Below are 27,587 nucleotides of genomic sequence, written 5' to 3' on the forward strand. Positions count from 1 at the left end.
GGTATTTATTTTATGAAATATTTGATTGTTCTGTGCTTTGTGATTCAAAAGTAATGGGAATACATGAGGAACAAACTGGGGCCAGGTTGTGTAGTTTAGTTTTGGAGGAGAGTGGTGTGTTACTGTATTGTGTGGGCTTATGTAAGAGGATGTCTGCTCCACTGAACAACATTTCAGTGGAAACAACATTTGAACGTCACTGAACCAGAAAAAAACATATTTTGTTCCACACCACCACCTTTTTGTATTTTTGTTGATTGTTCAAGAAGATTATGTAACATATCTGAACATACACTAATGACTTGTCTAATGCATTTCTAATCCCGAAAACTGATTGTCTGGACAACTCTGAAAGAAACTCGCACAAAAGTTTGATGTGTTTACGTTCTGTTTGTGCCAATTCTTCTGTCTTCACAGTGTCAGTGAAGCTGCTGAGAGACGCTGCAACCATGGCTGCAGTAAGTTTAATCACTTTACAACAAATCCAGACAGCAGAGCACTTGAGTGTCACATTGTCTCTGTTTAAGCCACTTTGTCAGCTTCTGGCCTCACTTCACTGGTCTGTCCTGGGTTAAAAGCATCAGCCCCTGAAGGTTTGACTGTCAGCGCATGATGCTGCTTAATGCTGTTATTGTGCCAGTGGATGCTGGCTCTGGGATGGACCCTTAAGCTGTTTTTAAGAAGTGGCTTTAGAAGTTCGTTCTGTAATCATGTGAAGCAGATTAAGCAGCCGTTCACTGGTGTGCATCGTTTGGGGTCTGCTCCGGCTCAGATTGGGTTCTTGGTTCACAACTTTAAAGTATTATAAGGAGCTGCCATTGAAGTAAATCAGACAGGAAAGCACGAATAATAGTTGTTTTAAAAAATGCAACTACTGAGGCCTTAAGGAATTCAACCAAAACTAGTTTTAAGTCAAGGACCCTTTACAAAATAGAGAATATAATGGGCCTCATATGACCCTTGGAATAATGCGATGTCTATTTGTTACACCGTTTTAGTCTTATTTATGTGAAAGACTGACAAAAGAGATCCATTAGAAAGATGAAACATCTATTAAGCACATTTGCACCATCTCAATATACAGTCATGGAAAAAAATATTAGACCATTGTTTTCTTCAATTTGTTGTTCATTTTAATGACTGGTACAACTAAGGTTACATTTGTTTAGACAAATATAATGATAACAACAAAAATAGCTCATACAAGTTTAATTTAAGAGCTGATATCTAGCCATTTTCCATGGTTTTCTTGATAATAAGCAAAATTATTAACAAGAAAGTCATTGAAAATGGCTAGATATCAGCTCTTAAATTACACTTTACGAGCTATTTTTTTTGTTATCATCATATTTGTCCAAACAAATGTACCTTTAGTTGTACCAGGCATTAAATGAAAAGGGAAAGCAAGGAGAAAACAAGGATGGTCTAATATTTTTTCCATGACTGTAGAATATCCATTAAAAAAACTGCAGTTCACATCAACTAGCTGAAAGTAACACCTGTACATGAACAAAATATTAAAGGTAAAGAAAGAAAAAGGGCTAAATTGTGCATTTCTGAAAGCATTTCAACATAAACACACACTGCAAGAGAAATTTGGAGTGACGTGTTTCACTCTTAGTGTATATAAATGTTAAATAAAAGACGAGTCTTCTGATTATTTTAAATGATAAACAATTTGTCATAGATTAGGCCGACAAAATGAACCATTAAGTATTTTAAATTTTAGACATTAAGTATTTGTTAAACTGTGAGGTCTTTTGTAAAAAGAAAAAAATATATTTTATGTCATGCTAATTGAAATTATTGGATCTGAAAACGTTTTATGGAGCCACTTTAAGAATCACAGTGTTAGTGTATGGGGATGTTTGATAATAACCTGTGTATGTCAATGATGATGATTTTTTCCTGTCTTATGCAGACTGGATCTTTCCGTATGGTGTCAGAGGATGAGCAGGCCATGAGGTCTAAACTGGAGCATTTGACAGTGAAGGATCATGGGCCGGTGTTTGGGCCGTGTCAAAAACTGCCTGGACACACTGTGCAAAAGGTCAAATTAATCAAACAGATTAGTTGCAATCAGAATATCAAAGTCAGGTCCACATGATACTTTTATCCCTGCAGCACTAAATATATGTCTGATGGGTTTTTCTTTCTCCTCCAGGCGAAGGATGAGCTGGGTGAGACGGAGGAGAGGCGGGCGTCGTCCCTGAAGGACCTGCGGGCCATGATGAAGGAGAGAGCAGCAGAGGGAGACGACCTGGCCAAACTGGTGCTGGAGCGCTTCGGAGACAAACCGGACTCTCTTCTGCTGCGCTTCCTCAGAGCTCGCAAGTTTGATGTTGTCAGAGCCCACGAGCTCCTGAAGGGTTAGTCAGTTTAATTTCTATTGTTTCAGGACAAACTGAGATATGTGAGATATGCTTTGATTCCGTTTCTGCAGACATTTTCAAATAGCTTCAGTAATTGAGGGTGAGACCTCTTTTGTGCTCCTGGTTTGCATGAATACTGCACATCACTGAGACAGGGAGGCATGTGTTCATTAATTGGGGGATTTGAGATGCTCTGAGTTTCCCCTGACAAAGCCCTCCTTTGTGTTCAAATAGGACAGCAAGTTTACTTTACTTGTGAACCCGCAGTGTTCTCAACTTCACAGCGCATGTGCTGATTGTGTCGCTCAGGGAGATGACATTAGAAAGCAGACTGGTTCGACACTCCTGTGAGAAGATAACATGACTACTGTTTCTGTGTGTCCTTAGGGCTGATTGTTAAATTGCATTTGTCATTGTACAAACACAAATAATCCCCAAATAAATTAACATTTATTCCATCTGTAACATTTGAAGCTCCTATCACAACTAATTTTAAATCTAAAATGAAAGGGACACATCACTCTAAAAATAACAATTTGTATAAATGCATGCATTTGGGAAACAGTGATCATACAAGTGGATAAATTAGGTTTTGATTTAAGTGTGTGAGGTTTTAAAATGGATGTTTTGTCATAATTTTGCTGTTGTTAAATGCAGTCCTCTTATACTGCAATTAATCAAGGATTTAGGCCATTTTTGGATTCTTTATTCATCGCGGAGGCATGCGAAAAACAAAGATTTCTTAAAGAATGTAAGGTAACACATGATGATTCTAATCCTCAAAGAATTGTCACTCGCACTTTTTGATGCACTAATTATTATTGCACTATACCTTGATTGTTTGCTTTTACTCTTCCTGTAAGTCGCTTTGGATAAAAGCGTCTGCTAAATGACTAAATGTAAATGTAAATGTAAATGAGTAATTGATAATTGAAGGTGAAGTCTTCCTTTTATCCTGATAAACCATTTATGACCATAGACGCTAACTGAACCTCTAGCTTTATAAATAATCCAGAATTCACTTGGTCAGGTCAAACAAACATAGCTTTAGTTTAGACTATTTTCATTTTCTTGCTGTGAGAATATTGAGAATAAACACACAAACACATTTGTGAATTTAGAAAATCAGATCTTGTTAGTGTGAGAGGGAAATGTGACGTGACTGTGAACTTGTTTTTTGAGGGGTTAATTGCTGCTTGCGAGTAAAAAACACACACACACTCACTGTCACTCTGGGTTAATTGGTGCGTTGGTATGAAGAGCAGCACATAGATGCACAGTGGTGTCATTGTTTTTGGCACTGAGCACTTGTAATGTACACAAAGGGTTTGTGAATCATCGGCGCCCGAGAAGAGAATGCAGTTGTGATGTGTGTGTGTGTGTGTGTGTGTGTGTGTGTTTTCTAGGTTATGTACGCTTCAGGAAGGAGTACCCTGAACTGTTTGAGAACCTGACCCCTGAGGCGGTCCGCAGCACCATCGAGGCAGGTTACCCTGTGGTTCTGCCCAGCAGGGACAAGTACGGCCGTGTGGTTATGCTCTTCAACATCGAGAACTGGGACCTGGAGGAGATCACATTCGATGAGGTAGCTGGAAAGACCCAATACCTCTAAACTTGTTGAATTTGTAGCTAAAAGAAACCTCACAGAGCACAGCTGCAAGAATGAGAGGTTTTGTTAATAGTAAGTCTTTGTTTGTCACAGATCTTAAGAGCATACTGTGTGATCCTGGAGAAGCTGCTTGAGAATGAAGAAACCCAGATCAATGGATTTGTCCTGATTGAGAATTTCAAGGGCTTCACCATGCAGCACGCCTCAGGAATAAAGCCGGCCGAGCTCAAGAAGATGGTGGACATGCTGCAGGTCAGAGCAGACTATAAGAGGTTAAAGGTGCAATAAATTCTAAAAAAAAAAAAAAAAAAAAAGGGGAGGGGGGCAAAATTTCTTCTTCTGCTAAATGAACTAATTGCTGCAATGACACTCTTAAAGATTATATAAAGTTAGACACAATAAACCAGGGATGTCCAAGGGCCGGTGTAGCTGCAGGAGCATACCTTACAAATCATTCAATGACCTGATCTGTCCTCAGTCAGTTGATTTGTTGTATCAGCCACGTGGCACTTTCATGGATCAGGTTGACAACCCTGCAATAAACCTTCCAATGTCCTCAAAAATGTATAGTGAACTTTCCAAAATACAATTAAGACCTACAATCGAATTGAGATCCTCATTTAAGAGACTGTTGCAATCGTTATCTGGATCTGGAGCAGAGAGCAACAGCCCTGCAGAGAGGAGTCACAGGCCGATACGATGCGGAGTCAGGTGTGGGATCTGCACAGTAGACGATGCAGCCTTCTAAACATTGTGGGGACTTAACCATTTTAACAATCTCTTAAAGACAGCATCTCAGTCATGTGCAGGTCTTAATTTTAGTTTTCGGTGTAAACTAAAGCTGCCAACTGTTGTATAGCTAACTGTCTGAACTGGAAGCTACACTTCTTAAAGCACAAGTGGTATTACAAGACAGGACAGGCAGAGGCTAGATTTTTCTGCACAACAATATAAATACAATTTTGACATAACGTCAAGCTGTCACTTCTTCACACTCAATTTTAGAATGTTTTAAACTAAAAACCCACCCTTATCTGACACAATGCACCTTTAAAACTGAGAATTTCTTGAAGTGCATAAGATTTTTTTGCAAATCTTTTCTGTGTTTTTGTGCAGGACTCTTTCCCAGCCCGCTTCAAGGCGGTCCACGTTACCCACCAGCCGTGGTACTTCACCACAACCTACAATGTGGTCAAACCCTTCATGAAGAGCAAGCTGCTGGAGAGGGTATGGATTGAGGACTATTACATTTTAATCTAAACCAGACATTCAGTTTTATCCAATTTGAATCATTCAGTTCTTCTCTTCATTACTTCCCTCAGGTCTTTGTTCACGGTGACGAGCTGGACAACTACTTCAAAGACTTCGATGCAGACATCCTGCCGGCAGATTTCGATGGGAAGGCCTCTGTTGCAGACTGCCAGGCCATCGCCACCAAGCTTTTTGGCTCTGAAGACACTGCTCTCTGAGAGAACACCTCTCGTATTTCTAACCCAACAGTTTTAGTGTCCTTCACCCTAGATGCTTCTTTTGTGATCAGATCAGGTCTATTTTGAAGCTAGGTTGACATTTTTTTAATTGTTATTATTTTTCGGGCAGTTCCTACGAGCAAAAAGAAGTATCTAGAGTTAGGAGCAGGGGATGGGTTCCAAACGAGTAAATATATGGTGATATAAATGGGAAAGAAAAAGGATGTTTAGATATTACAGAGAGAAACATTGATGGTTTATGTTTGTTACTTTACAGCAGTTACTTAACGAGCAGAGGGGAAACAAAGAAGTTGTTAACGTGATGATTTAGCTCACATCCAGTATGAGTGCAGTTTTGAGTTCTTCGCCATAAACGTTAATTTCGCATCATACAGAGCAGCCTTGTGCCTACAATCCCGTCAGTTGAATGAGAACATAAGTTGTTCAGTCTCTGGGTTTTTTTTTTTTTTTGGAGAGATATGAAGAGGGAAAACTGATAAAAGCCTGCATTTGATGATTGTTATAGGAGCAGGAGCCTCCTAATGCAGTGCCAAGTTAACAGTCTCAACAGCCTTGTTTGAGTTGTGACTCTCAGATGCCTGATGTACCACAGAAATCCATTCTGCATTTTGCACTGGATTGGGAAATTTTCAATTAAAATGATTTTGTGTGTGTATTTGCAGCTTAATATGAATTGTATTTTTTTTCCATCATTTGTCCTTCAGTTATTTCACATAAGTTAAGATTAAATTAGGTTGATTTTCAGCTAATTCTCACCGCCACAAAAGGTGTCCAGAGGGCGCAAAATGCATTAATAGAGTATAAAAGACATATAAGAGTAAAAGACATTGGATTTTCAAAATTTTTTGCTAAAAACAAAAGTCCTTGCAAAAAGTCATGCCAAAAGGTGTAACACAGCCAAAATGATCACCAAATGAAAAAAAAAAAAAAAGTTGTACAAACAAAATCTATAAAAAAGCGTACGTGTTTAGGTACTTTTACTTAAGTAAGATTCACATTTTGGGAAATATATTGGAGTATCTTTATATCATTGCATTGGTACTTTTATTTAAGTAAATGATTGGAAGACAGAAAAATCACAAGAAAAGAGAAGAAAACAAGGCACTCTGTTAGGTTTAATATGACTATGCCATGACAATAAAGGCATTTAAATTTGTTTAAACGAGAGTGTCTTGGAGTTTTCTTGTTATTTTTTTGTCTGCATGTATCATTATCAAAAAATACAAACCCTCAAACAAACTCAATTTAATTCCAGGCAAGCAATTGCACCCAAACAAATTTTAATGATCTGAATACTTCCACCACTGTATGTCACTTGTACAAAGTTGGACAGATAAGGAAGAGTTCACATGTGGTCGCCTCGATCAACTTAATTATAAATTAAAAAGATCCATGTCATGCAAATCTCATTTGTTAATCTTATAGCCACATTTTCCACTATGTAGGTATACTACAAAGACAAAGTGCAGTTAGTATGTTAGAGTTATGCACTCTTTTGGGCCTGTGGGTATAGAGGTTAAAGCCTAAAAAGCCTTAATATTAACCAGATTGTTTTTTTTTTTTTGAATACTCGAACTGGCAAGTAAAGAAAAACTGAAACTCTCTTTTTCTTTTGAGAAAATAATTTATTTTGGAACACAATAACCATATTTCCTCACATAATTAGATCACACACACCACTGGTTTTTCTTCAACAAAAACACCCAGTGTTTAATATCAGAGTACATCATGTTGTGTGACTATGTGTGCCCCGTCTTCTGGTCGTCACCACGTCCCTTAATAACCGTCTGTAAGCATCAAAATGTTTGTAAACACTAAATTAAAGCTGTGTAACGGTCACTGTAGGTTAACTCACTGTGGGCTCTCATCCATTTGCTTGGGCTGATAAGACTGAACATTTTACAAAAATCCCTTTAGAAGAACAAAACATGTTCATGTTGCAGTATCCTTTAGAATTTTTGTGACATTTAAAGTCACTTGAGATTTTAATATTTAATTATTCAGTCTAAGCAATTAAACATGAGCCCACAATCTTGGAAAAAAGATGCTTGAAGCACTGGGGTTTGGTAAAATACACAGGAGCACATTCTCATATCAACACAGTAAAACAATATTTCAGATCCCACACTCCATGAAGAAAATCATCTTAATGTATATGACATATTTTGGTCACTTTTACACCATTTCCTGTCTCATTGAAATGATAAGAGAATCCCTCCTGGTTGGTTATTGCCTTTAGTTTTCATACCTGTTCCCTCAAATATTCTAATATACACTATCTTTTTATATTTCTTTAGCTTAAAGTGAAGAAGTTTTGGTTTTTGTCAGTCAGAGGTGGTGACAGTACACATCTACGCACGTATGTTTACTCATCAACACTCACGCTCTGATGCATTTGCACAAGTAAATAACACAAGAAGTCATAAAAACAATACAAAATACAAGAGAGAAAAAATAGAAAAAAAATACATCCAAATAATACATCCAAACCTGCAGTTTTGTGCAAAGTTGAGAGGAGGCAAAAGATCTTAAAAAGAACACATATTGGCTCTTACTGCAGAAACTGGGTTTGTGCTGGTGTCATCAATATTCATCTGATTTTCTTTGTACGAGCCAGAATAAAAATCCAAACCACAGCTGATGTTGAAATGAGAGCTGTGGACAGAGTGAACCATGAATATAATCTCACGGAGGGTAAATGTGAGGATGTTTGCAGTTGTAGTTTGGTCTTTAAGACTGCAGGTGGCAGCAGTGGACAGTGACTGTGACTGAATAATGTAGATGAGAGGAGGTGGCGGCTCAGACAGACTATTTACACTTTTCAATCAGGGATGCACCGACCCAAACTCTTTTAAGCTGATTGGGTATCTGCCATGATGTCACTGATCCACATTAAATACAGTTTCATAGACTGCCATATTTGAGCTGCATTTTTAAATTTAAATTTTTTTTGTCTTATTTATTTAGGATACTGATTCCCATTAAACTCCTTTTATTTCATTTATTTTTACATTTTCCTATTCTCTTTTTAATTTGAAATGTTTTTATACTTATATCTTCTGTAACATCTGCCTCATAAATGTAAATATAAATGAATATAATTTCAGAATTCATTAACGTAAAAGGAAATGAGCATCGATACAACTATATTCTATGTGTATAATCATCTTTGGCTCAATAAAAATGATTTCATGAATACATTGATGGCGAGCTGTTGACTTACTGCACTAATATTTCTATCTTACAGTACATAAAAACCTAGTTCCACTCACTGAGGTGTACAGATTTTACACATGGGGAAAAGAGGGCACTCCTATCGGATCAGTGCTTGGTATTGGCAAATACCCTGAGTTGAGAGGGATAAAGTTGGATCAGTGAATCACTATTCACCAGCACCATTGAGATTAATACCTGGATTTCATAGCATTTGCACTGAATAATCTCGAGCAAGGGATGATAAATTTAAGCCAATTACTTCTCAAAAACCAACACATTTTCAAACTGTGGTCCTTAAATTGGCCTTGAGTCAAAGAACAACCGATTTGATTACTATCGGTGTCAGTCACTATATAACCCAAACAGCTATTTCCAAGAAGCCAAGTTGAAGATACTATCAGACCCAGATCTCAGATGACAGATGCGCTGTCGTCAATCACTGCATATTCCTTCTTCCTTTCAAACCATCCATCTTTCTCGTCACAGTGTTCAGATTACTTGGCTGGACTTTGCCTTGGAAGAATTTTCCTAAGCCCTTACAACAAGGTTTGCATCAATTAGATTCAGGTTTTTGAAAGTCCACAGGTCCCATTATTGCAGTATGATTTCATCAAGACACGTTTCACATAGGTTTCAACACCTTCAACGCTGAGCCCGTTCAAGAAATTAAGAAAAGCTTTTCAATGCAGTCTTTGCAACAAAAATATTCCCTTGCATTAAAATCTGTCTCTTCTTTCTTGCATGCATTGTTCTCCATCTACTTATACAATATGACAATCACCAGTATGATTACTAGCAGTATCAATAATCCACTAATATAAACATTTGGTTTAGCGTTGGTATCCCCAGCCCTCCTACTCATCACACCTCACAGCTCAGATTATAAAGAAAAGATCTGCTTCAGCTGAACTTTCCCCTTTAGAGGACCCCACTGGCCAATCAATCTACACCACAGATTAATCAGATGGAATAAGTGTTTTTAACCAAATTAAGTGTTTGGAAGTGCTAGTGTCTGTGCAGTTAGAGAAAGATTTCCTGGCGAGAACCAGCAGCTGATCAAAGGCAGACAAAAGAGTAAGAGGGCTCAAAGAGACAACACAGGGAACATTTGAGTCATCTAACTTTTCGTTATCATCCTCGCTCCCTCCAGTTCTTCCTCTCTAAACCATATATAATCTCTATACTTGCGCTTCCACTAATGAGGAAAAAGAAATTAAAGAGATTGTGTCATACAGGGTGTAAAGTGCATTGAATCAAAGTGATAAAATGCGACCGTGGGAATGTGCGTGGATCCCCTCTGGGGTTGATCCCTGGTCATGTCAGCGAAGCACTTTCATTTCAAGTGTCAAACGCAAGTAGATGTTCCGGGCTGGAAATAAAGTGTAAAATCCCACCATAATACTTAACTTTTTCTACTGTACATTTTCTACAAACAACAGTTCACCTAAAAGAACAGACATTTTCAGGGCCAACAGACCTTGAACAGAGAATGTGGATCACACCTACCAAACACAAAGATCACATGCTCCGTCACGGGTCTTTAACTCTCGGTCTACGCAGGCTCACACAGACATACACACTACATTTGTGAGTTACATACATACATACATACTACAAAGATGCTGTGTTGGTTAAGACAGCAGACTAGGCTATATGGCCTTGGCGGTGATAAGCAGTGAGCTTCTTACAGGTGCAGAAAATGGGCACCGACTGCAGCACAGTCCTTGATTACTGTAATAGGAGGCTTCGTGTGTGCTCTTGTTTTTCACTGTACTACTCTAAAGTGGTGCTCTCACTTTCCGTTTAATGCCAACTTGACTTCTTCTCTCGTCATATTTGGTCAACGCCTCATTTAGCCAAGGATCATAGTTGTGTACGTGAAGAGGAACAAAATGTTCCTGCTCAGAATTTTAAGTCTTCGCAACGGAAAAGAGCACAAAGGCAGTTAGTCGTTTTTGCTCCTTGACATACTGTAAGGTGATTGTGATTACAAAGGAGAACTGTGGTGAAGGCGTGGAGACGTGTTTGACCGGGACGCATGGGTCGGGAGTGGTGAGTTAGCACCAGAGGAGAAGGCAGAGAAGAGAGAGCAGTTTAAGGTTTGAGTTCAGGTGTCTCCTCAGTGCTGGGGCAGTGGTGTCGGAGAGGGTGAGAGGAGAGAGGGAGGAGAGAGAGTGAGAGAGAGATACACAGCTCAGAAGTTTACGCTTTTTCCTCTGCGCAGGAGCCCTCACTCAGGTGGCCACTTTGGCACGGCGGTTTCTGTTTCTCCCACTGGCACATGGCGTTGGCGTAGCCCACAATCACTTTGTCCATCCAGGTGAGAGGCTGGGGGAAGAGCACCGCTCCCTCGAAGAAGCCCAGGTGGCCTCCGTGTAACGTCAGGGCAAAGATCACGTTGGATTTCTTTGCTTAAGGATGACACATCACACAGTAATGAGGCTTCTGTACTCTGCACGGTTTGTAATTATCAGTATCTGGAAACCAACATTGAACACGTCCAAATATGGGCTTGCCAGGGATTATTTTTTGCCGGTTACAGATAGTAAGGGTGTGTTTGCATGGTCAAACTGATAATAGCATGACTCAACTTCTGGCAGGTATGTTTAAGCTGCCACTACCGAGGCTGAAGGTTTGAAAAATTAATAAGTGGACATTTCTTGTCTGTTGAAATCAGTAAATGTTTTTCAAAAATTGGAATCTGAATGATTAACGTAGTTCTTAAAACATGTAACTTGGGGATTTGAAGCATATAAACACTTGAGGCAGATTTGCCTTGACTGACAGGTCTCTCTGGCTGTCACAGTCAGCCGTTTGCTTTCCTGGCTGCCATTATATGGCCAAAGGTATGTGAACACGCCTGTCCATGCCCTTGTGCAGAAAACAATGTACATAAAGAAATGTTTTTCTTTTAAGCTTGCTCTGTGAAAGAACCACTGATCTGCACTGAGCCCAGACCCTTAATCCCTCAATCTCTTTTAGAGTCAACTGGACACTGATGTATCGTCCAACATCAGTGTTGGACCTTGCTGACACTCTTGTGGCTGAAAAGTATCGCTCCTATGGCAGCACATTAAAGGCAGAATGAGTAGGATTCGTCCGCTGCTATTTGTAAACACAACATTCAAGGTTAGCCCCCCCCAATATGTGTCCAAACAGGAGAACTTAGCAAAGCTCACAGAGCTTTTGACTGATCAGAGTGTCAGCCAGGCCACGCCCAGAAACACCCTGAACACAGAAAAATTTAAAGAAAAGAGAAAATATAGCTCTGCAGATACAGACAGCACCACACAATTCTAGTTGGTCATAAATGACAATTGAGAGGGATTATTTTTGTATTTAATCGATCGATTGATTTGATTCTGTACATATTTTGTTTTTTAGGAATATCCTACTCACTGTGCCTTTAATGCTCGTGGTTTTGGAATGAGATTTTCAACTTTCATATATGGGTACCATTGTTCAGCTGTCCATATACTTTAAAATGAAATATGTGTGAAGACTGACACTATATCTGTCTAGAAATCCAGTCTATAACTATAGCAAACAGTAGTAAATCCATTCATAATGATGTTTTTTCATCCACAATAAATTAACCCTGAACCAAAAGTAGGTCACCTCCACACTGCAGACATACCAATAATCTCTCTGATAGGCATATGAACGTATGCAGAGTACTGCAGCTGTGGCGGCTGAGCTGTCTCCTGAAAAGGATTAGCCTGGATCTCTTTATTCTCCTGCTCCTAACTGGGTTAGTGGGGTAGCCTGATGTGGTTCACTTGTGATTAAGATCCCGCAGGGCCTTCACCACTGTGCACTATTCATGAAAGCTGCGGGGACAACTGAGTGCTCGTCCAGACCTGGAGTCACAGCCTCACCAGGCGCTGGGTGACAGGTGGGAACAAAACGGTCAGGGAAATGACTCAGACTAAAATAAATATTATCAGGCATTGAAGACAAGCACTTGCATTACTGTGTAGAATCGTTTTAAGCTTTTACTTTACTGTGAAATGCCTGTTTCCTCTTTTCAGCCATGTTCAGTACATTTATGCAATAAAGAAACTGTGACTAGCCTTGTTCATGCATTTTTAGATCAAATGTAACACTTCTACATTATCATAACTGCCTTTGAAGTAAGCTGTAAACTAAGATGATCATCAAACATATTTAATCCAAGGTAATTACAGCACAGCGAGTATATTTCTGTCCAGCCCCTCCCTGGTAGTTATGTGTCTGAGTCACTGTATCACATTTTAGGGCAAAGGGCAGCTGATCCTCATTTCAGTAAGTGTTGCTCCCTGGAGAGACATGTAGGTTACAGTCACATGTTCTTCCAGTAAGGACTCCTAACACACACACACACACACACACCACTTGACAGAGGTATTCTCCTTTTCCAAAATAGTGTCCAGTAAGTTTAAATATAGCACAGACTGAGGGGAAGCAAAGAGCAGATTGCCTCTTCTTGTTTATAAAATGAGGCTCAAACACAGTGTGCAGTGCTTTACAGGATAAAAAGCAAACACGTAACTATATGTGTGAGTGAGTGTTACAGCTGCTGTGACACAGCAAAATACATCCGATTAAACTTGACCTCCATGCAACACCCTCTCCTGTCCAAGCCAACTCAGAGGTCCTTTTGAGGTTGCAGACATGTTTTCTGAGAACTAAATCTGGGGTGACAACTGCAGCCATAAGTCAGACAGGACAAGCCTGTTGTATCAAAAAACCTGTTTATTCAACTGAGGGTTAACTGCAGATATGGGCCACAACCTGTCTCCATGTACAGCTACTACTTGACAAATTCAAATACAGATCTGCACCATACAGTTTGGTTTTATATTTTTATACCTGGGATTTTTTTGAGTATTAATATTTTATATATGTAACTGAGTATTATACATTTTCAGATTACCAGTGCTTTTCAATATTCATTCATACAAATACCATATGTAAAGAAAATTCATGGACAGTTTTTTGTATTTGGAATACTTTTAGTAACTGATTTGCAGCATATTCTGCAGCTTTTGAGCATTTTCTCCCCTTTTTTTCTACAAATTGTATTAGTGGAAGCACATTCTGAGCTTTCTGCTGGCAAAAAAAGGAAAAGGTTTCACCTGTTCTGCATCTGCAATCGGAAACAGAGCTATCTTTTTTAGCTTTAGCATTTAAAGAAAAAACAATACATATGGTAATAGTTAATTTGATCTGGTTTCAAACTAAGATGCAGTGTTTCCTCCATTTTTCATGTACCCAAGTAAATGGTCAACTGAATAATCTAGAAAGTGTAGTTTCTCTTTGCTAATGATAACATGCTCAAAATGGCTTGTAAAGAGTTTTTGCAAAACTGTGGTTTAGTACTGCAGCTGTTGCTGCGATGCATGCTGTTAGTTACCTGCTAGTGTGCGAGGGATGGTGAGCAGTGAGTCATGAACCAATGGATCATCTGCAGAATTCACTAGTAGCAGTGGCACATTTACCTGAAACATAAATAATAAATCACCCATACATTAAAAAAATTAACAAACAGAACAAAAAGAGAAATGTGAGGTGAACAGAAAGGCGGATCTTACGTTGTGAATATAATGTACACAACTCTCCTTCTCATAATACTCTTTGAGAGAGCTGTGGCCATGGAATTTTCTGTTAAAAGACAAAAACAGGGATTGTCATTAAATATTCCCACTCAACAAATCGACCACAGATATTTCATATTATCATTGCTGAGAATGCCAGGTAAAGGACAGATAAGGAGATTCAAAAACATCTGCAGTCTACTCCATCAAAACAACACTGACATCTGTGACTGTCAAAATAATTTTTCTCCACATACCTCATGATGTTGTCGTCGATCTGCATGAGGGACGTCGCTGTGTAAAGCCGACCAAGATTTAGATCTATCGTTTTAACTGGACTGCCCCCAAACAGACTGTGCCTGAAACATGCAAAAGATGCATTGGTACATGAACAAGCATTCATAAAACACGTTGAAATCACTGACTCATTTACTGTATGGAAACGACTGATGGGATGGCGAAGTGGTGAACCTTATGCTTAACTTTATCTTCACAGAATAATACTTTGGACTACATGTGCAGGAGCAGCAGTGATACCTGTGTGAGAGGATGATTTTCTTCATGTTGTCAGCCATGAGAAAGTTATAGAAGCGTCTGAACTGGTCCCACTGTAGGAATGTTTCCTGTGCCCTGAGAGAAAAAGACAAACGCACAGGAAGTTAGCTTTGTGCAGCCTGTCTGCATTCCAAACAACACACTAAATGTCCTGTGTAATCCGCTGGACAAAGAGTCATGCTGGTGGAGAGTAGCAACAGTGTCAGGCATTAACATGCAGCTCACTGACAGGGGCAGGCTAAACCAACACAACCAAGGATATTTAACGATCAACTGACCATTAGACAGAATGCTTTTCATTCTCATTTTGGTATTTCAATACCATCTGAGATCAAATATGTGTACAATAAAAATCAAATTATATATATTAGTATAATTTAAAAAGAGGCATAGCTACAACTCTTAAGGAAGGCTGACAGAGGGGCCAGCTTAGGTTTGATTTGAAAGAAGAATTCATTAAAGCGAAAAAAAACTGCAAATCCAGTTTCTGAAAAGGCCAGTCTCTACAACACATACCCTTCCCCACTGCTTTCATCCAAACTTTAACAGACCCAGCCTGTCATGTCTGCCAAGAGACGTTGGCTGCATTTAAAACACAGAAGGTGTGGCTTGTTGCAACATGAACACAGACTACAGAGTCTGCTCTAACACCCACATGCACTTCAGGTTTAAAACCACCAATTTTTAATACCTTTGTTTGCCCTCCTGCGTGATTCACAAATATGGCACTATTTACATAAAATGTCTATTCTGGGCATGTTTATTCTCTCATTGTACAAGCAAACCCTCTTGCACTGTATGCCGATCTGAAAAACTGAAATGTATTCAGGCTAAAATGCATAACATAGAACACACACACACACACAACACACACTGTGGAAAAAATGACTGAATAAATCAGCACTGAACTATAAACAACACACTGACGCTGGCGGCCTTTCTGGACAGCCTCTTAAAAACCAACTACACACTCCCATTCTGTTCAAACTAAAAACTCCCAAGTCCCCTTAAGGATAGTCTAGGGGTCTTTCATACAGGAGTGATTAATAAGATGTAGAAGGTGTGTGGTGATTTGCATAGTACGGTCATAAAGAACGTTCCAGCTATTCTTATTCAAATATGACTTATTCTCCTTTCTTGAGCCATGTTTGAAATTATATAGCTTAGGCTGTTTTAAAATGCTTAACAAGCACATCTTCTGACACCAGAAGAGATTACCTTTCAAACAAGGCCTCATACGTGGATTTTGGCCGTACAATCCCACCATTTTAAGCCTTTTCCATTTGGATATACCAAATAAGGTTGTTCATAGACCAGAATTTTAAACTTCAATATAACACCACTATTAAGAAAACAATGCACTGCTTCTTTTGACATGATGGCAAAAAGAAAAATGTCCAAGGATCACAATTTTTTTTTAAATGAACAACCTGCACGCAGTGGTGGTATAGAAAAAGTCACCTGGGTTGAAAAATCTAATCATAGATCTGTTTTAGTTTAGTTTAGTTTTTTTTTATAGCTTTTCTACCTGTGACACTATTGAATGTAAAATTAATGGAGATTAAATTACAAGAGAAAATGATTAAGGAAATGATTAATGCCAAAGGGACAACCTTTACAAATGTTTAATGGTAAAAGCTTAAAATGACTTGTCACTTGCATTTAAAAAACCAAACAACAATCTTCAAAATGTCAACTTTAGAGACTGACATTTATCAATTAAGATTAAAATAATAAACAGAGTAGCTGAGTGATTGAACAGCTGACCAGGGATGACAGAGATGTGTACGCTTGTGACTAAACATGTGATTGTATTATGCAAGCACTAATCATTTTGTGGCATTATGCTGAGCTTCATGTATATTTAGAAACGTATGCACATCAAGTGCTGGTGTGATAAAGGGGCTTTGATGATACGATGAATTTTAATTAAGAGATGAGAGGCACAAACCCACCTGAGAGCGCTGTACCCCTGAGACACGCTGACACAACACAGCACTCGCTCCTGGTTCGTCCTGTTCTCACCCAGGAACTTACAAACAATGTTTCCTCCCAGGCTGAAACCCACCACTATCAGCTGAGTCTGAGGATATGTCCGTTTAATGTAGCCGACCATGGCGGCAAACTCCCATGTGCACCCTGTAAGGGAAACAGAACAGTTACCAATCAATAAATAACACCTCTGTAGCACAGAGTGGTTTTTCTTCTCTGCTCAGCAGTTCCAGCTGAAGGTGCCTTTAGCTCAGAGTATTAAATGTGTGTCTCTATTGACCTGTAAAATAATCTCAGGTCTCAAATCTTTTATTATCTCTAATTCTGGGAGCTCTAGGTTCACCCACAAGCTCATGTAGCCTTATAGCTTTTAACCTTGAAATTATGTTGTATAGAAATGTGTCTAAATAAAGACAAAGTATGGAAGTTAAATACTATTAACTAAACCAGATTACATCAAGATGAAGCTAAGGTGCCACCAAAGAACATCATCTTTTAACACCCTCATATTTAGCTGCATTCACTGCTATAAGAATGGCTGCTGACCAGAGCTTTATAAGCCTCAATCAGATAATTTGATGAGGAGCAGAGCAGCAGACTGAGCCAAAAATGATGTAGCATCGCTGATGATCAACCCAAATTAGATCCTTTTCTGTTTCTCTTTTTAAAAAACTGGGTTGTACTACTATAATCTGATTATGAAAAGGTAATTCTGTCAGGAGAGTGAAACTGAAGTCAGCTCCCGAGCCTCACCATAGGTAAACATGCGTGGAGAGGTCAGCTCGATGTTGGGAAGAGCTCCCAGATGGTTCAGCACGGAACAGCGATAACCGTCCTTCTGGGCGTGGTCCACAAAGGTTCGGATGTAATGCTTCTCACTGTGGTTACCAATACCAGGGCATATCACCATGGTAATGTCATCTGGTGAAACAGGCAGATGGAACGGAGAGATATAAGCCAGAGAGAAATTTGTAAGCACAGAGTGTGCCACTCTCCTAAAAAGCACAGCATTAGATTAAAAAGGAGCAAGGCAAAGTACTGCAGCCAATCCAATATAAAGGATGAGGCTTTAGGTCTGTAATATACAGTAGCTTTAGCATAACAGAATTAAAATAGTAATGTTTTTTTCTTCTGCTTAAGCCTTCTGAGAGGACCACAAGATCAAAGATCAAGAGGAGGGGTCAGAGGTCAGAAGCAAAGATTCTATCTTTAAACTGTCCTCAGAAAAATGCATTACAAACAAGCTTCATTTAAAGATCAATAGCTTCAAAGTGAGGTATTCTGTAATCCTCATAAACTGAAATGGAAAACATAAATATTCAAAGGTGGACATAATCCCAATCCCATAATCCCAGTGACTTCATCCTACTAGTAACTTTATCAGTCTGTTTTCCACAGATCTCAAGTCAAGTTTATTCATATAGCCCCATGACACCCCTTATCGCTGTTCCTCGAGCTGGATAAGCAAAAACTAAAACAACAAAATAAGAGATCCCTCAATAGGTGCTTCGTGAACAGTCTACACAAAAGTAGCAGGGAGGAATTACAATATAAAAAAGTGAATTAGAATTTACATCAAAAGGTCTCACAGACTGGGCGAGTGACCAATAAACAACCCAGAAACACTGCAAATGTTTGCATCAAAAGTATATAAATTTGCGAAAGTTTTGAATAGATTCATTTAGGCAAAGGAAAACTACCGGGAACCTATTGACCCTGAGCAGCATCTTGCAGTGTGTTGCATAGCCTCAGCTTCTGTAAGCTATTTTATTGAGTTTCTTTCTACCAAAATGTTTTGATTGAATTTGAGTTTCCTCTGGTAAACAGATATGCAGCAAGTATTTCTGGGGCTTATAATGTGAAAAGCAAGATTAGAAGAAGTGGGTCTGGTAATCGCTGCTTTTGAATGGAGTAAAAAAGTTTGGCATCTTGGTTCGGGCTATGGAGTCTCCATGTTGTTGTTTTATAACTCTCAGAAGTATAGGCAAACCCATTACACTCAGCTACACTGTGGTGTAAGTATCGAATATGCCTGTTACACACAGCATAATTGACTGATGTCTTTATCCAAGGTGTGAAAGTTTGGAAAAATCTTTCTGTGTAATATTCACATTCTGAGTGAAAGTATTAATGACAAAAACAGCAGTTCCAAAAAAATATTAACATGCAAATGAATCCAGAAAAATATATGAGATAAAGAGCCAGTTAGCTGTCAACGAATAAGAATCGTCTAACTATCAACAATCAAAGAAGACAAACTGTTGGAAAAGAAAAGGTAGATCTTGATTAAAGGTGTCACCTCCTGTTCGGTGGTCCCCTATTGGCTCGAAGAGGTCAAAGGTCGCAGTGGCCCCATCCTGCATGGGTAAGTACTTCCTGACTCCACTGGGGTGAGGCGAGCTCACCCGGCCAAGTTTACCATACAGTGCCGTCTGGAGATGACCGCTCTTACCCCACAGTAAGGGAGGAATGTACCTGGAAAACACAGAAATTTGACTTTAAATTTGATCTAGAAACAAGAGCTTATTCTACTAATGCACTCAATAAGAGCAGAAGGTCATTGCCCAGACATAACATTAGCAGGTTATCCTCAGCAGATACATTTGCATTGGTGGTTTATGAAGCATGCTTTAACACTCTGGCACATTGTTTGCATACAGAGTCACATTTCTGTTCTCCGTGTTCCCAGCAGCCATCAATGTTTAACATCACTCTGTTACTATGTTTCCATAAGTTGTGCTGAACGTGAGCACTTGAATTCCAGCAACACCTCATCTTTGGATTATGTAATACATAGATTGTGCCTTGGGTTGTGCATTATCAAGAATCACTATCTTATTTCCACACTGAGACCAAAAAGAAAGTTGACAGGAAAACCCCTCTTTTGGTGCTTATCTTATCATGTGAAAGAAAACCATGTCAATGCAATAAAATGTGTGCTGATAATAAGAACTACAGGAATAACAGCCAAAACAACCATTTGCCTGCTTTGCTTGTAATGCTGCAACCATAAAAGAGGTGCTCAGTTCATGTGACACCATCATTCAGCTATTCAAGGGGGACTTTGGGAATATGTTAGTTCACAGGTTCAGTTAAAGACAAACCAGACTCATCTGCATACACAACAGTACAACTTGTTCACAGTGTGACACATTAGCAAACATCTGATTGCCTTTTTCTCACTTTTCTTCAATTATGAAACATCCTTTCTGGAATCTTGTTGCTGACAGTGAGGTGTGGGCCATCACAGAGGCGATGAGATTAACAAGATCAACATGACTGTTAACTAAAGCACTGATGCAACGTAGACACTAGTTGTGTACATACATAGAGACAGTAAATAGAGAGCAGTCGAGAGTTCGATTACATCAACAGTTGCACAAGACCTTCAACCTTGTGTTGTCCCATCTCTTACTTCCTAACAATTACTGCACCCAGAAAGTACACTCTTACATAACAGAGCTGTCAGTCAAAAACAGCAGTACAACTTCCATTTTGTGATAATGTAATCACTTAACAGAATGCACTGTAAGTTGAAGCTTAACCACAGTTTTCTAGAAGGCACTCAGCAGGCTTAATCTATGACTACGCAAAGAGGATAACCTATGTAGATAGGATAAGCACGCTTCCAGGTTAGTTGAGTTCATCCATAGCAAAATTTCAAACACAAACAGCTTTGTTTTTTCTTGTATTTTCATCGAATTGATACAGTTTGAAAAATCTCTTTAATAAGCCCAATTAATAGATTTTGATCATTCAAATTATTGGGAAACATACATAACAACTTTCGATTGAATTAATTTCACTAATATGAATCAATTTCATATTGCAGTTATAACTTATGTAAACAAACATTTAATCTAAACTTGTTTGTGTTTCTGTACAAGAGATCATGGGCGTGACAGCAGGTGAGCACTGTGTTTGAATTTGAATTAAATTTTATTGAAAAAAATATATTAAAATGATTATGTTGTGATTTGTTGCAAGGATCTTTACCTTTCAAAGCTAGTTTGTGTGCCTGGACAACTCTGCAGCACCACAATACTTAATTCAGAATGGGATTTTAACACATATGTTGACTTCAATATATTTTGCGCACCCTGTGGTTAGTTATTGCTCCAGACCTTCTGCAACAAATTGTTCAGCCCTGTCTCATCTTTTTCTTTAAAGTGGTAAACACAGTGTTGTGTGCAGTCTTACTTCATTGCTATTTAGTGACGGAAAAAGGAAACAGATGCCTCAGTGTTGTTTGATGAAGCAAAGATCCTAAGTCTAGATAAAAGTCCAGAAGTAAAGGCGCAGGCCTTTGATACTAGCAAGCTGGTGTTAAAATAATTTGTTATTCTGTCTCTGTTGTCTGTCTTTGTGCGTGACGCAGGTCACTATCAAATGCATGCATAGTTCACTGTGTGTGTGCCCTCTCTCTATGCATTTATATATTAATCATGCAATATGATTTTGATATAATGATTATGTTTGTGTGTTAATATTGGTTTAGAAACTGTGATTACTTTAAATACATATATTCCATTTGCTTAAACTGATTAAGATTCTATAATCTGTGTCACCAAATTATATCTGTAAGACATAACAAGGCAGAATGTTTGTCTTAACAAGTTCTGATAGCAGGTCAGGACACAGTGTGCCGGGCAGAGAAGATTGCTGCCTGGTGATATGACGTGTCTCTATATTGATAAAAACTGACGAATCAGCGGATCAAGGAGCCGGAACTTCCTGGAAGAAATCTACCTTCATGTCTGAGTAAACCATTGTGAGGATAAAATAATGGGTTCGAGGGAAAGGAGAGGGGTTCAGACTTCACGACCTGAAACCTGTCTGTGTGTATCAGGGACATGTAGAGTGAACCCAGAGCTCTCTGTAACTGTACATTTCTTGACGTATTAAATTAAATTATGTTAAACTGAGAACTTGGACGTCTCCTGCCCATCATTCCCCATCAAACGATCTGCGTAGAGAAATAGGTGATTCATTTTTAAAGGCTTCCTCAAGCAATTTCTCTAACACTGGGAAATACCAAACATTACATTTAGTTTAATAAAATAATTAAAGAAAGACTAAATGACTTATTGCTCTCATTTAATCTTTTCATTTCACTTTAGACTTTGTGTTACTCTATTCAACTATCTGGTAACTGTCTATTTTATATATACATGTGTTACATCATTGGTGCATTAACATCAAAAACCAAAATTTAAAAAGTTGTAATATCATTAACACTATCTTAAACCAGCTGAGGCATATTTCTTTCTCAGATTAAACTAAAGAAAAAGTTCCTGTAGATAAAAATAAAATGTTTTCTTTTTTAAAAGCCAAGCCAACTCCAAGATGCACTTCGAGAAAGTGTTATTTGTTCTCTCTTGTCCTCTCTGTTAGCCAACACCCCTGTGTGCATGTTCCCAAACACAGTCAAACAAACTCGCTGTTGACCCTGGTAACCTCAGAACACCCCTCCTATGCTTTCCGCTGTGTAATTGATCTCCGTTATACAACACGACGAGGTTACAAATGTGACTTCCCAACAATACAGAGACGCAACACGGATGATGCCAATGTCAACATCAGCAATACTGACGGGTTCCAGGGCTTAAGTTATCTCAGTTTAACTACACATCAGAGCATACATTTCTGTGAGCAAAATATGCCTCTTGAGGACGGAATGATAACAAACCAGACTCAAATGTAAACATCAGAGTGGCTTTATGATTCAATGACGCTGAAGAGCTCAGTAACAATCGGTTATATAAGCAGACACTCGTGATAAAGGCTTGTAGGGAGCTACCCTACAGAGCTGAAAGTGTTACAACACCAGCAGAGCCAAGGACATGGACAGTGATGCTCATTCAGGAAAAACAATCAAGTGTACTGTGTTCAAAGGCAGGAAGAGGGTTTCCCACAACCAACAGGACATCAGAGCCCAGCTGCTGACCTGGTTTAGCCAACACAGGGAAGACCTGTCTAAAACGGCTTTGCACCGATAACCACTGGTTTGCATCAGTTATTATAAACCCAGAAGGAAGATTCAAATTATAGTAGACATCAGAGCTGCCCTGAGGGGGAGACATGCATCATCATATATGCAAATGTTATTGTCCTGCAGGGAACGAGTCTATACTTATAATGCAAGTGTGATAAACCCAGTCTACCTTTGGGATAATCCCTAAAACCCGGCCTGGTGTTTAATTCATGCCAGTGCTGTCAGTACAGCCAGAAATCTCTGGTAGACACACTCAGGAACACTGATGACAGATGGGACCACCGCCAGACAAACCTTCTCTCGCAGACCCAGATGGCCGAAGAGCAGCGCCATTTCTATGGAAATGCCTTGAGTGACAAAAATACAGAGAGCTGAGAACGCAACTCACTCTTTGGTCAGCTGAGGACAGGACTTGAGTAGGAAGCTGTTGAGGGGTGTGTCCTGGTAGGTGAGGTCCGGCGGCGCAGTGGGGCTCTTGAGGTTCAAGCAGCGGACGATGACGTAGAGCACTGTGGCCACAGCCGCCAGCTTCATGCCGTCGAACATTGCCGGCAGCTCCGGAGAGATGGTGTGCACGTCTGACTCGTGGGTGTTCATGATTATTCTGCAAAACAATAGCAATGGCCCACATGTTTTCAGTGCTTTCCCTTGTCTAAACCCAAATTAACCTACAAGACATATACCAAAAAGAGCTGAATTATTAAAACAAAGCTGTACTTGTTATTATTTAAATATAATTTCATAAAAAGGCCATCATTACTTGTTTGAAATAATTCATTATCTGGGGTTTGTGGTTAGCTGTGATTATGTCAGGGGTGGGATGAAGCACGGACATGGAAAAGAGACATATCTGATGATGCCTGACTGACCTCAATATTCCTCTTGGTGCCCAAGGCGCTGCAGCAACAGATCTGTGGGAATATAGAGTGGGAGCAACCCAGTCAGATAAAGCACAGTCATTTATTTAATACACTCACCTTAATTACATTACAGCTTATGAAGCGCCATTAGGAAGTCTTGCTACATAGAAGATAGAGATATTGTGACATTACTTTAAATAAATCATTACATTCAGAAGACATGCTGCTTCTAAATGAATACAGTTATACCTTAACACATTTGCTTAAAATGTACATAATATCCCAATCATTAAGTAAAGTAATTTGAGCTGTGACACTACAGAAAAAAACAGGAACTTTAGAGAGCAAAGAAAGGTCACAGTGTCACCTGTTACCAGAAAAAAAGAGAAGCTGTGCTACACATTTGCATAAAAGTATTTTCCATTGTTATGATGTAGCCACATAAGACTATAATAATAGGAAACTGTGTGTTGCCATCATTGGTACAGATAATAATACAAAAGATAACAATAAATGCAGAACTGAAATGTGTCTTTTACTTACAGTTTGCTTTCAAGTTATCCTCCAATAACAACTCCAAAAGTCTGAAAATGTGAAGAGGTGAAGTCACAGTGATGTAGTCAAACCTAGAGACAAACACAGAAAATGCATTGACTCCTTGATTATAGTAACTGACTGATTAGTTTTAATATTTTCCTAAACAGTGTTGAAAGCCTCATCTTAATGCCTTGACTATTGTTTTTTCATTTCAGTACCTTGTCACAAACTGAATCCAGATAAGCTGCACCAGAAAGCATAATATCACAGTGAAGCAATCATGAATCATTGGTCATTTATGAAGTAAAAACAATAATCAAAGCCTTACATTCAGAAGAGTTACTTGCTTTTCTCTAATCTGGTCAATCTAATTGTAATAATTTGGTGTATTTTTGGCTAAATCATAAAACGACAACACATTCAGTCCACCTGAATTTATAACAGCTTAATACCAGTGTCTCACACCACCTCAAAAAGGCATTAAGTGTATGCCGTCTTACTCTACCAATCCTGTATATAATTATCTATATCATGGTAATAATAACAATACCAGTAATATACATATCACAATCAGTAATACCAGCATTTTTCCAAGTTTGAGTAAGACCTAAGCATGCTATTGCATAAAAATATGCAATTTCACATCATTATGGACCATTATTATTACCATATATGCATATTAGTAAAATCTAGAGTAAATAATAAATAATCAAAAACTAAAAAGCTTAAACAAAAAAAAATGTCACAGAAGTCCACTGGGGAACAACTACAAACAAGATCTAGGAAAAGTCACTAAATTGGTTTAGATGCTCTCCACATTCCAAAAACGGCTTAGGTACAGCACCATTAAGCCTTATAATGGTAGGGATAACCCTGAACACATATCAGTAATCATGATAATATTTGCTCCATTCATTTAGGAGTGGTGTGTTGCACCTCCACTGCGCTCAGAAAATGTATATTTAAGAGTATTACTTACAAAATAGCTGTCTCTAAGAAGTAATAGCTTTATACAAACACCACCTGTAAACACAACTCAGCTCCAAGCAAACATAGTGCTAGAATGATCCCCAAGCTGCATAAAATTAGCTGCATTAAATAACCCGTCCCAATACCCACACTGTAAACAAATCCAGTCAGTAACTATATCTGTCAGTAGTGTCTAGCTAAAGCCAAGAGAAAGTGTGTTTATTATAAGCCACGCTGTGTCACTTAATAAACTATCCAATTTGGCATGGGAGCAGCTGCTAACATTAGCCCTTCCTTCTTCTTTGTCACGACTCACAGCATGACAGAAATACACAAAATACAAGGACAAAAATACGGACGTTGTATGCCGTTATTTAGCTAAACAGGGCGAGAAAATGGTTATAAATAGGCACATATCTGGACAAAAACGGAAGTACATCCTTGCTCTGTTTGTCTGAGAGCAGGCCGCATCTTCTTTAGTCCTGCTGGTCCAGAAAATGAAAACCATGTCGCCTTTTGGACGAGTTTGCTGGCCACCCTGAATATTTTGCGCAGTAACTTCCCATTTGGAGGCAAAACACAGCTAAATTAGACGTGTTTTCTTCTTAATCTTAGTGTTATTTAGCCTGTCGTAAGAAGCAGAGTATGAGAGCGTATTTAACATTCATATTTCTGCCGTCAATTACCGTTTTAATGAGGTAGCATCATCTGAGCATCGATACACACACAGCAGCATCATTAACTTACCTACCTCGGTTAAGAAGCAGTGAATCAGCTCCAGGTCGTATTTATATTCGTGGCATGTCGTTTTGTTTTTGTTAGCTTGTGTGCCTCTAAACCATAGCTGTTGGATGTGATTCATAGAGCCCAAAGGCTATCCACACACTAGCTGAAGCAGCGACAGCAGCTCTGACATGTCCGAGTCCTCTTCCTGGAAGAGTCTAGAATTAACATACGGCCACTCTCATTGGTTAAAGGCGACGATGACGTTGTTATCGAGCTTGTTTTCCACGCCCCCGTCTGTGAAATATTACAGTATTTTTCAACATAACATGTATGTATTTTGATCAAAGGGTATATTTTGGGATAGAATATGTTTTTAATTATCGTTTTCTAGAGAAAATATATTGCCGTACATTCGAACACATTTTTGAAAAAAAAAATCCTTTCCTGAACGTGCCAAGAACGTGAGCTGAAACCTGTTACATAACATTTCCACTACACTGATTTTCATATAATGGTATGTACCAGCAGAAAATGTGACATTTTATTGGCTCGCCAGATACCAGCAACATATCAGCAAATACAACTGATGTTTCATACACATTTTTAGTGCATACATATTGGTCATTTGTAAAAAAAAAAAAAAAAAAAAAAAAACCGTGTTACTTAATGTGTGTATAGTATGTTGCTGTTTAGTTAGATATTTAATTGGTTTGATTAGATCTTTATTATTGTGTCATGAGGGTCAGTGACAAATAAGTGTTGGCAAGATGTCAAATGGTGTAACCACAAAAGAATGATAAATATGAAATACTTTTTCTACCTACAGTGTATTTAATTGGACTGAAAAAAAAAACACATTTCTGAGTATTACATTTACACATTTCGTCAATATTGAGCAGAACATATTCTAAAAAACATTTTTTTTACAAATTATGTAAAATTTGTTATGTACCATAATGTTGCAATTTAAACGTGGATTGTATTTTTCTAATTTTAGTTCACTTTTATTTTCCTGTATATAGATATAGATATCAGATTTTTATGAAAAAATGACTGGTTACACCAACTGACAATGGGGTAGATCATGTCATTGACCCATGAATAATATGCGCAGCCCAAAAAGGCTTATTTTTTAAGAACTATGCGATTAAACAAATAAACCACCAACTTCTAAGCATTAAATGAAACAACCACTCAATTCTGTCACTGCACTAAACATTTTTAGGTGTTGAACATTTAAAAATAATAAAGATATTGTTAAAATAATTTGTTATTCTGTCTCTGTTGTCTGTCTCTGTGCGTGACACAGGTCACTATCAAAGGTCACTATCAAATGCATGCGTAGTTCACTGTGTGTGTGCCCTCTCTCTATGCATTTAAATATTAATCATGCAATATGATTTTGATGCAATGATTATGTTTGTGTGTTAATATTGGTTTAGAAACTGTGATGACTTTAAATACATATAAGATTCTATAATCTGTGTCTCCAAATTATATCTGTAAGACATAACAAGGCAGAATGTTTGTCTTAACAAGTTCTGATAGCAGGTCAGGACACAGTGTGCCGGGCAGAGAAGATTGCTGCCTGGTGATATGACGTGTCTCTATATTGATTAAAACTGACGAATCAGCGCATCAAGAACGTGGAACTTCCTGGAAGAAATCTACAGTCATGATTAGTAAACCA

At 38.5% G+C, this 27,587-nt stretch overlaps 2 protein-coding genes across 3 annotated transcripts; one reads left to right on the forward strand and one right to left on the reverse strand.

Moving 5' to 3' along the window:
* Positions 1–391: 391 nt before the first annotated feature.
* Positions 392–6,126, forward strand: rlbp1a (retinaldehyde binding protein 1a). The gene is made up of 7 exons (XM_059347516.1): positions 392–458; positions 1,922–2,050; positions 2,165–2,369; positions 3,779–3,957; positions 4,075–4,233; positions 5,098–5,208; positions 5,304–6,126. Exons 1-7 carry the CDS (start codon positions 450–452, stop codon positions 5,448–5,450), a joined length of 939 nt encoding a protein of 312 aa, XP_059203499.1. The 5' UTR covers positions 392–449; the 3' UTR covers positions 5,451–6,126.
* On the reverse strand, positions 5,872–26,098 carry LOC131982903 (monoacylglycerol lipase ABHD2). 2 transcript variants are annotated; one of them, XM_059347496.1, is made up of 12 exons: positions 25,923–26,098; positions 24,209–24,291; positions 23,675–23,716; positions 23,194–23,409; positions 19,110–19,285; positions 17,564–17,731; positions 16,774–16,957; positions 14,801–14,893; positions 14,521–14,622; positions 14,261–14,330; positions 14,083–14,167; positions 5,872–11,098 (listed from the first exon to the last, which is right to left on the reverse strand). In XM_059347496.1, exons 4-12 carry the CDS (start codon positions 23,400–23,402, stop codon positions 10,890–10,892), a joined length of 1,296 nt encoding a protein of 431 aa, XP_059203479.1. In that variant the 5' UTR covers positions 23,403–23,409; positions 23,675–23,716; positions 24,209–24,291; positions 25,923–26,098; the 3' UTR covers positions 5,872–10,889. The 2 variants fall into 2 exon arrangements, with proteins under 2 accessions (XP_059203479.1, XP_059203486.1); XM_059347503.1 differs by having other exon boundaries at positions 25,919–26,098.
* Positions 26,099–27,587: the final 1,489 nt, after the last annotated feature.

The sequence above is a fragment of the Centropristis striata genome, chromosome 2 (genome assembly GCF_030273125.1).
Source record: "Centropristis striata isolate RG_2023a ecotype Rhode Island chromosome 2, C.striata_1.0, whole genome shotgun sequence".
NCBI classification, from domain to species: domain Eukaryota; kingdom Metazoa; phylum Chordata; class Actinopteri; order Perciformes; family Serranidae; genus Centropristis; species Centropristis striata.

Coding starts and splice junctions, on each gene's coding strand:
- rlbp1a (XM_059347516.1), top strand. Junction 2,370..3,778: donor AGCCCACGAGCTCCTGAAGG/GTTAGTCAGTTT, acceptor TGTGTTTTCTAG/GTTATGTACGCTTCAGGAAG. Junction 3,958..4,074: donor AGGAGATCACATTCGATGAG/GTAGCTGGAAAG, acceptor TGTTTGTCACAG/ATCTTAAGAGCATACTGTGT.
- LOC131982903 (XM_059347496.1), bottom strand. CDS start 23,402: ATGAACACCCACGAGTCAGACGTGCACACCATCTCTCCGGAGCTGCCG. Junction 14,894..16,773: donor CAGGGGTACAGCGCTCTCAG/GTGGGTTTGTGC, acceptor TTTTTCTCTCAG/GGCACAGGAAACATTCCTAC. Junction 14,168..14,260: donor GTGTACATTATATTCACAAC/GTAAGATCCGCC, acceptor TTTATGTTTCAG/GTAAATGTGCCACTGCTACT.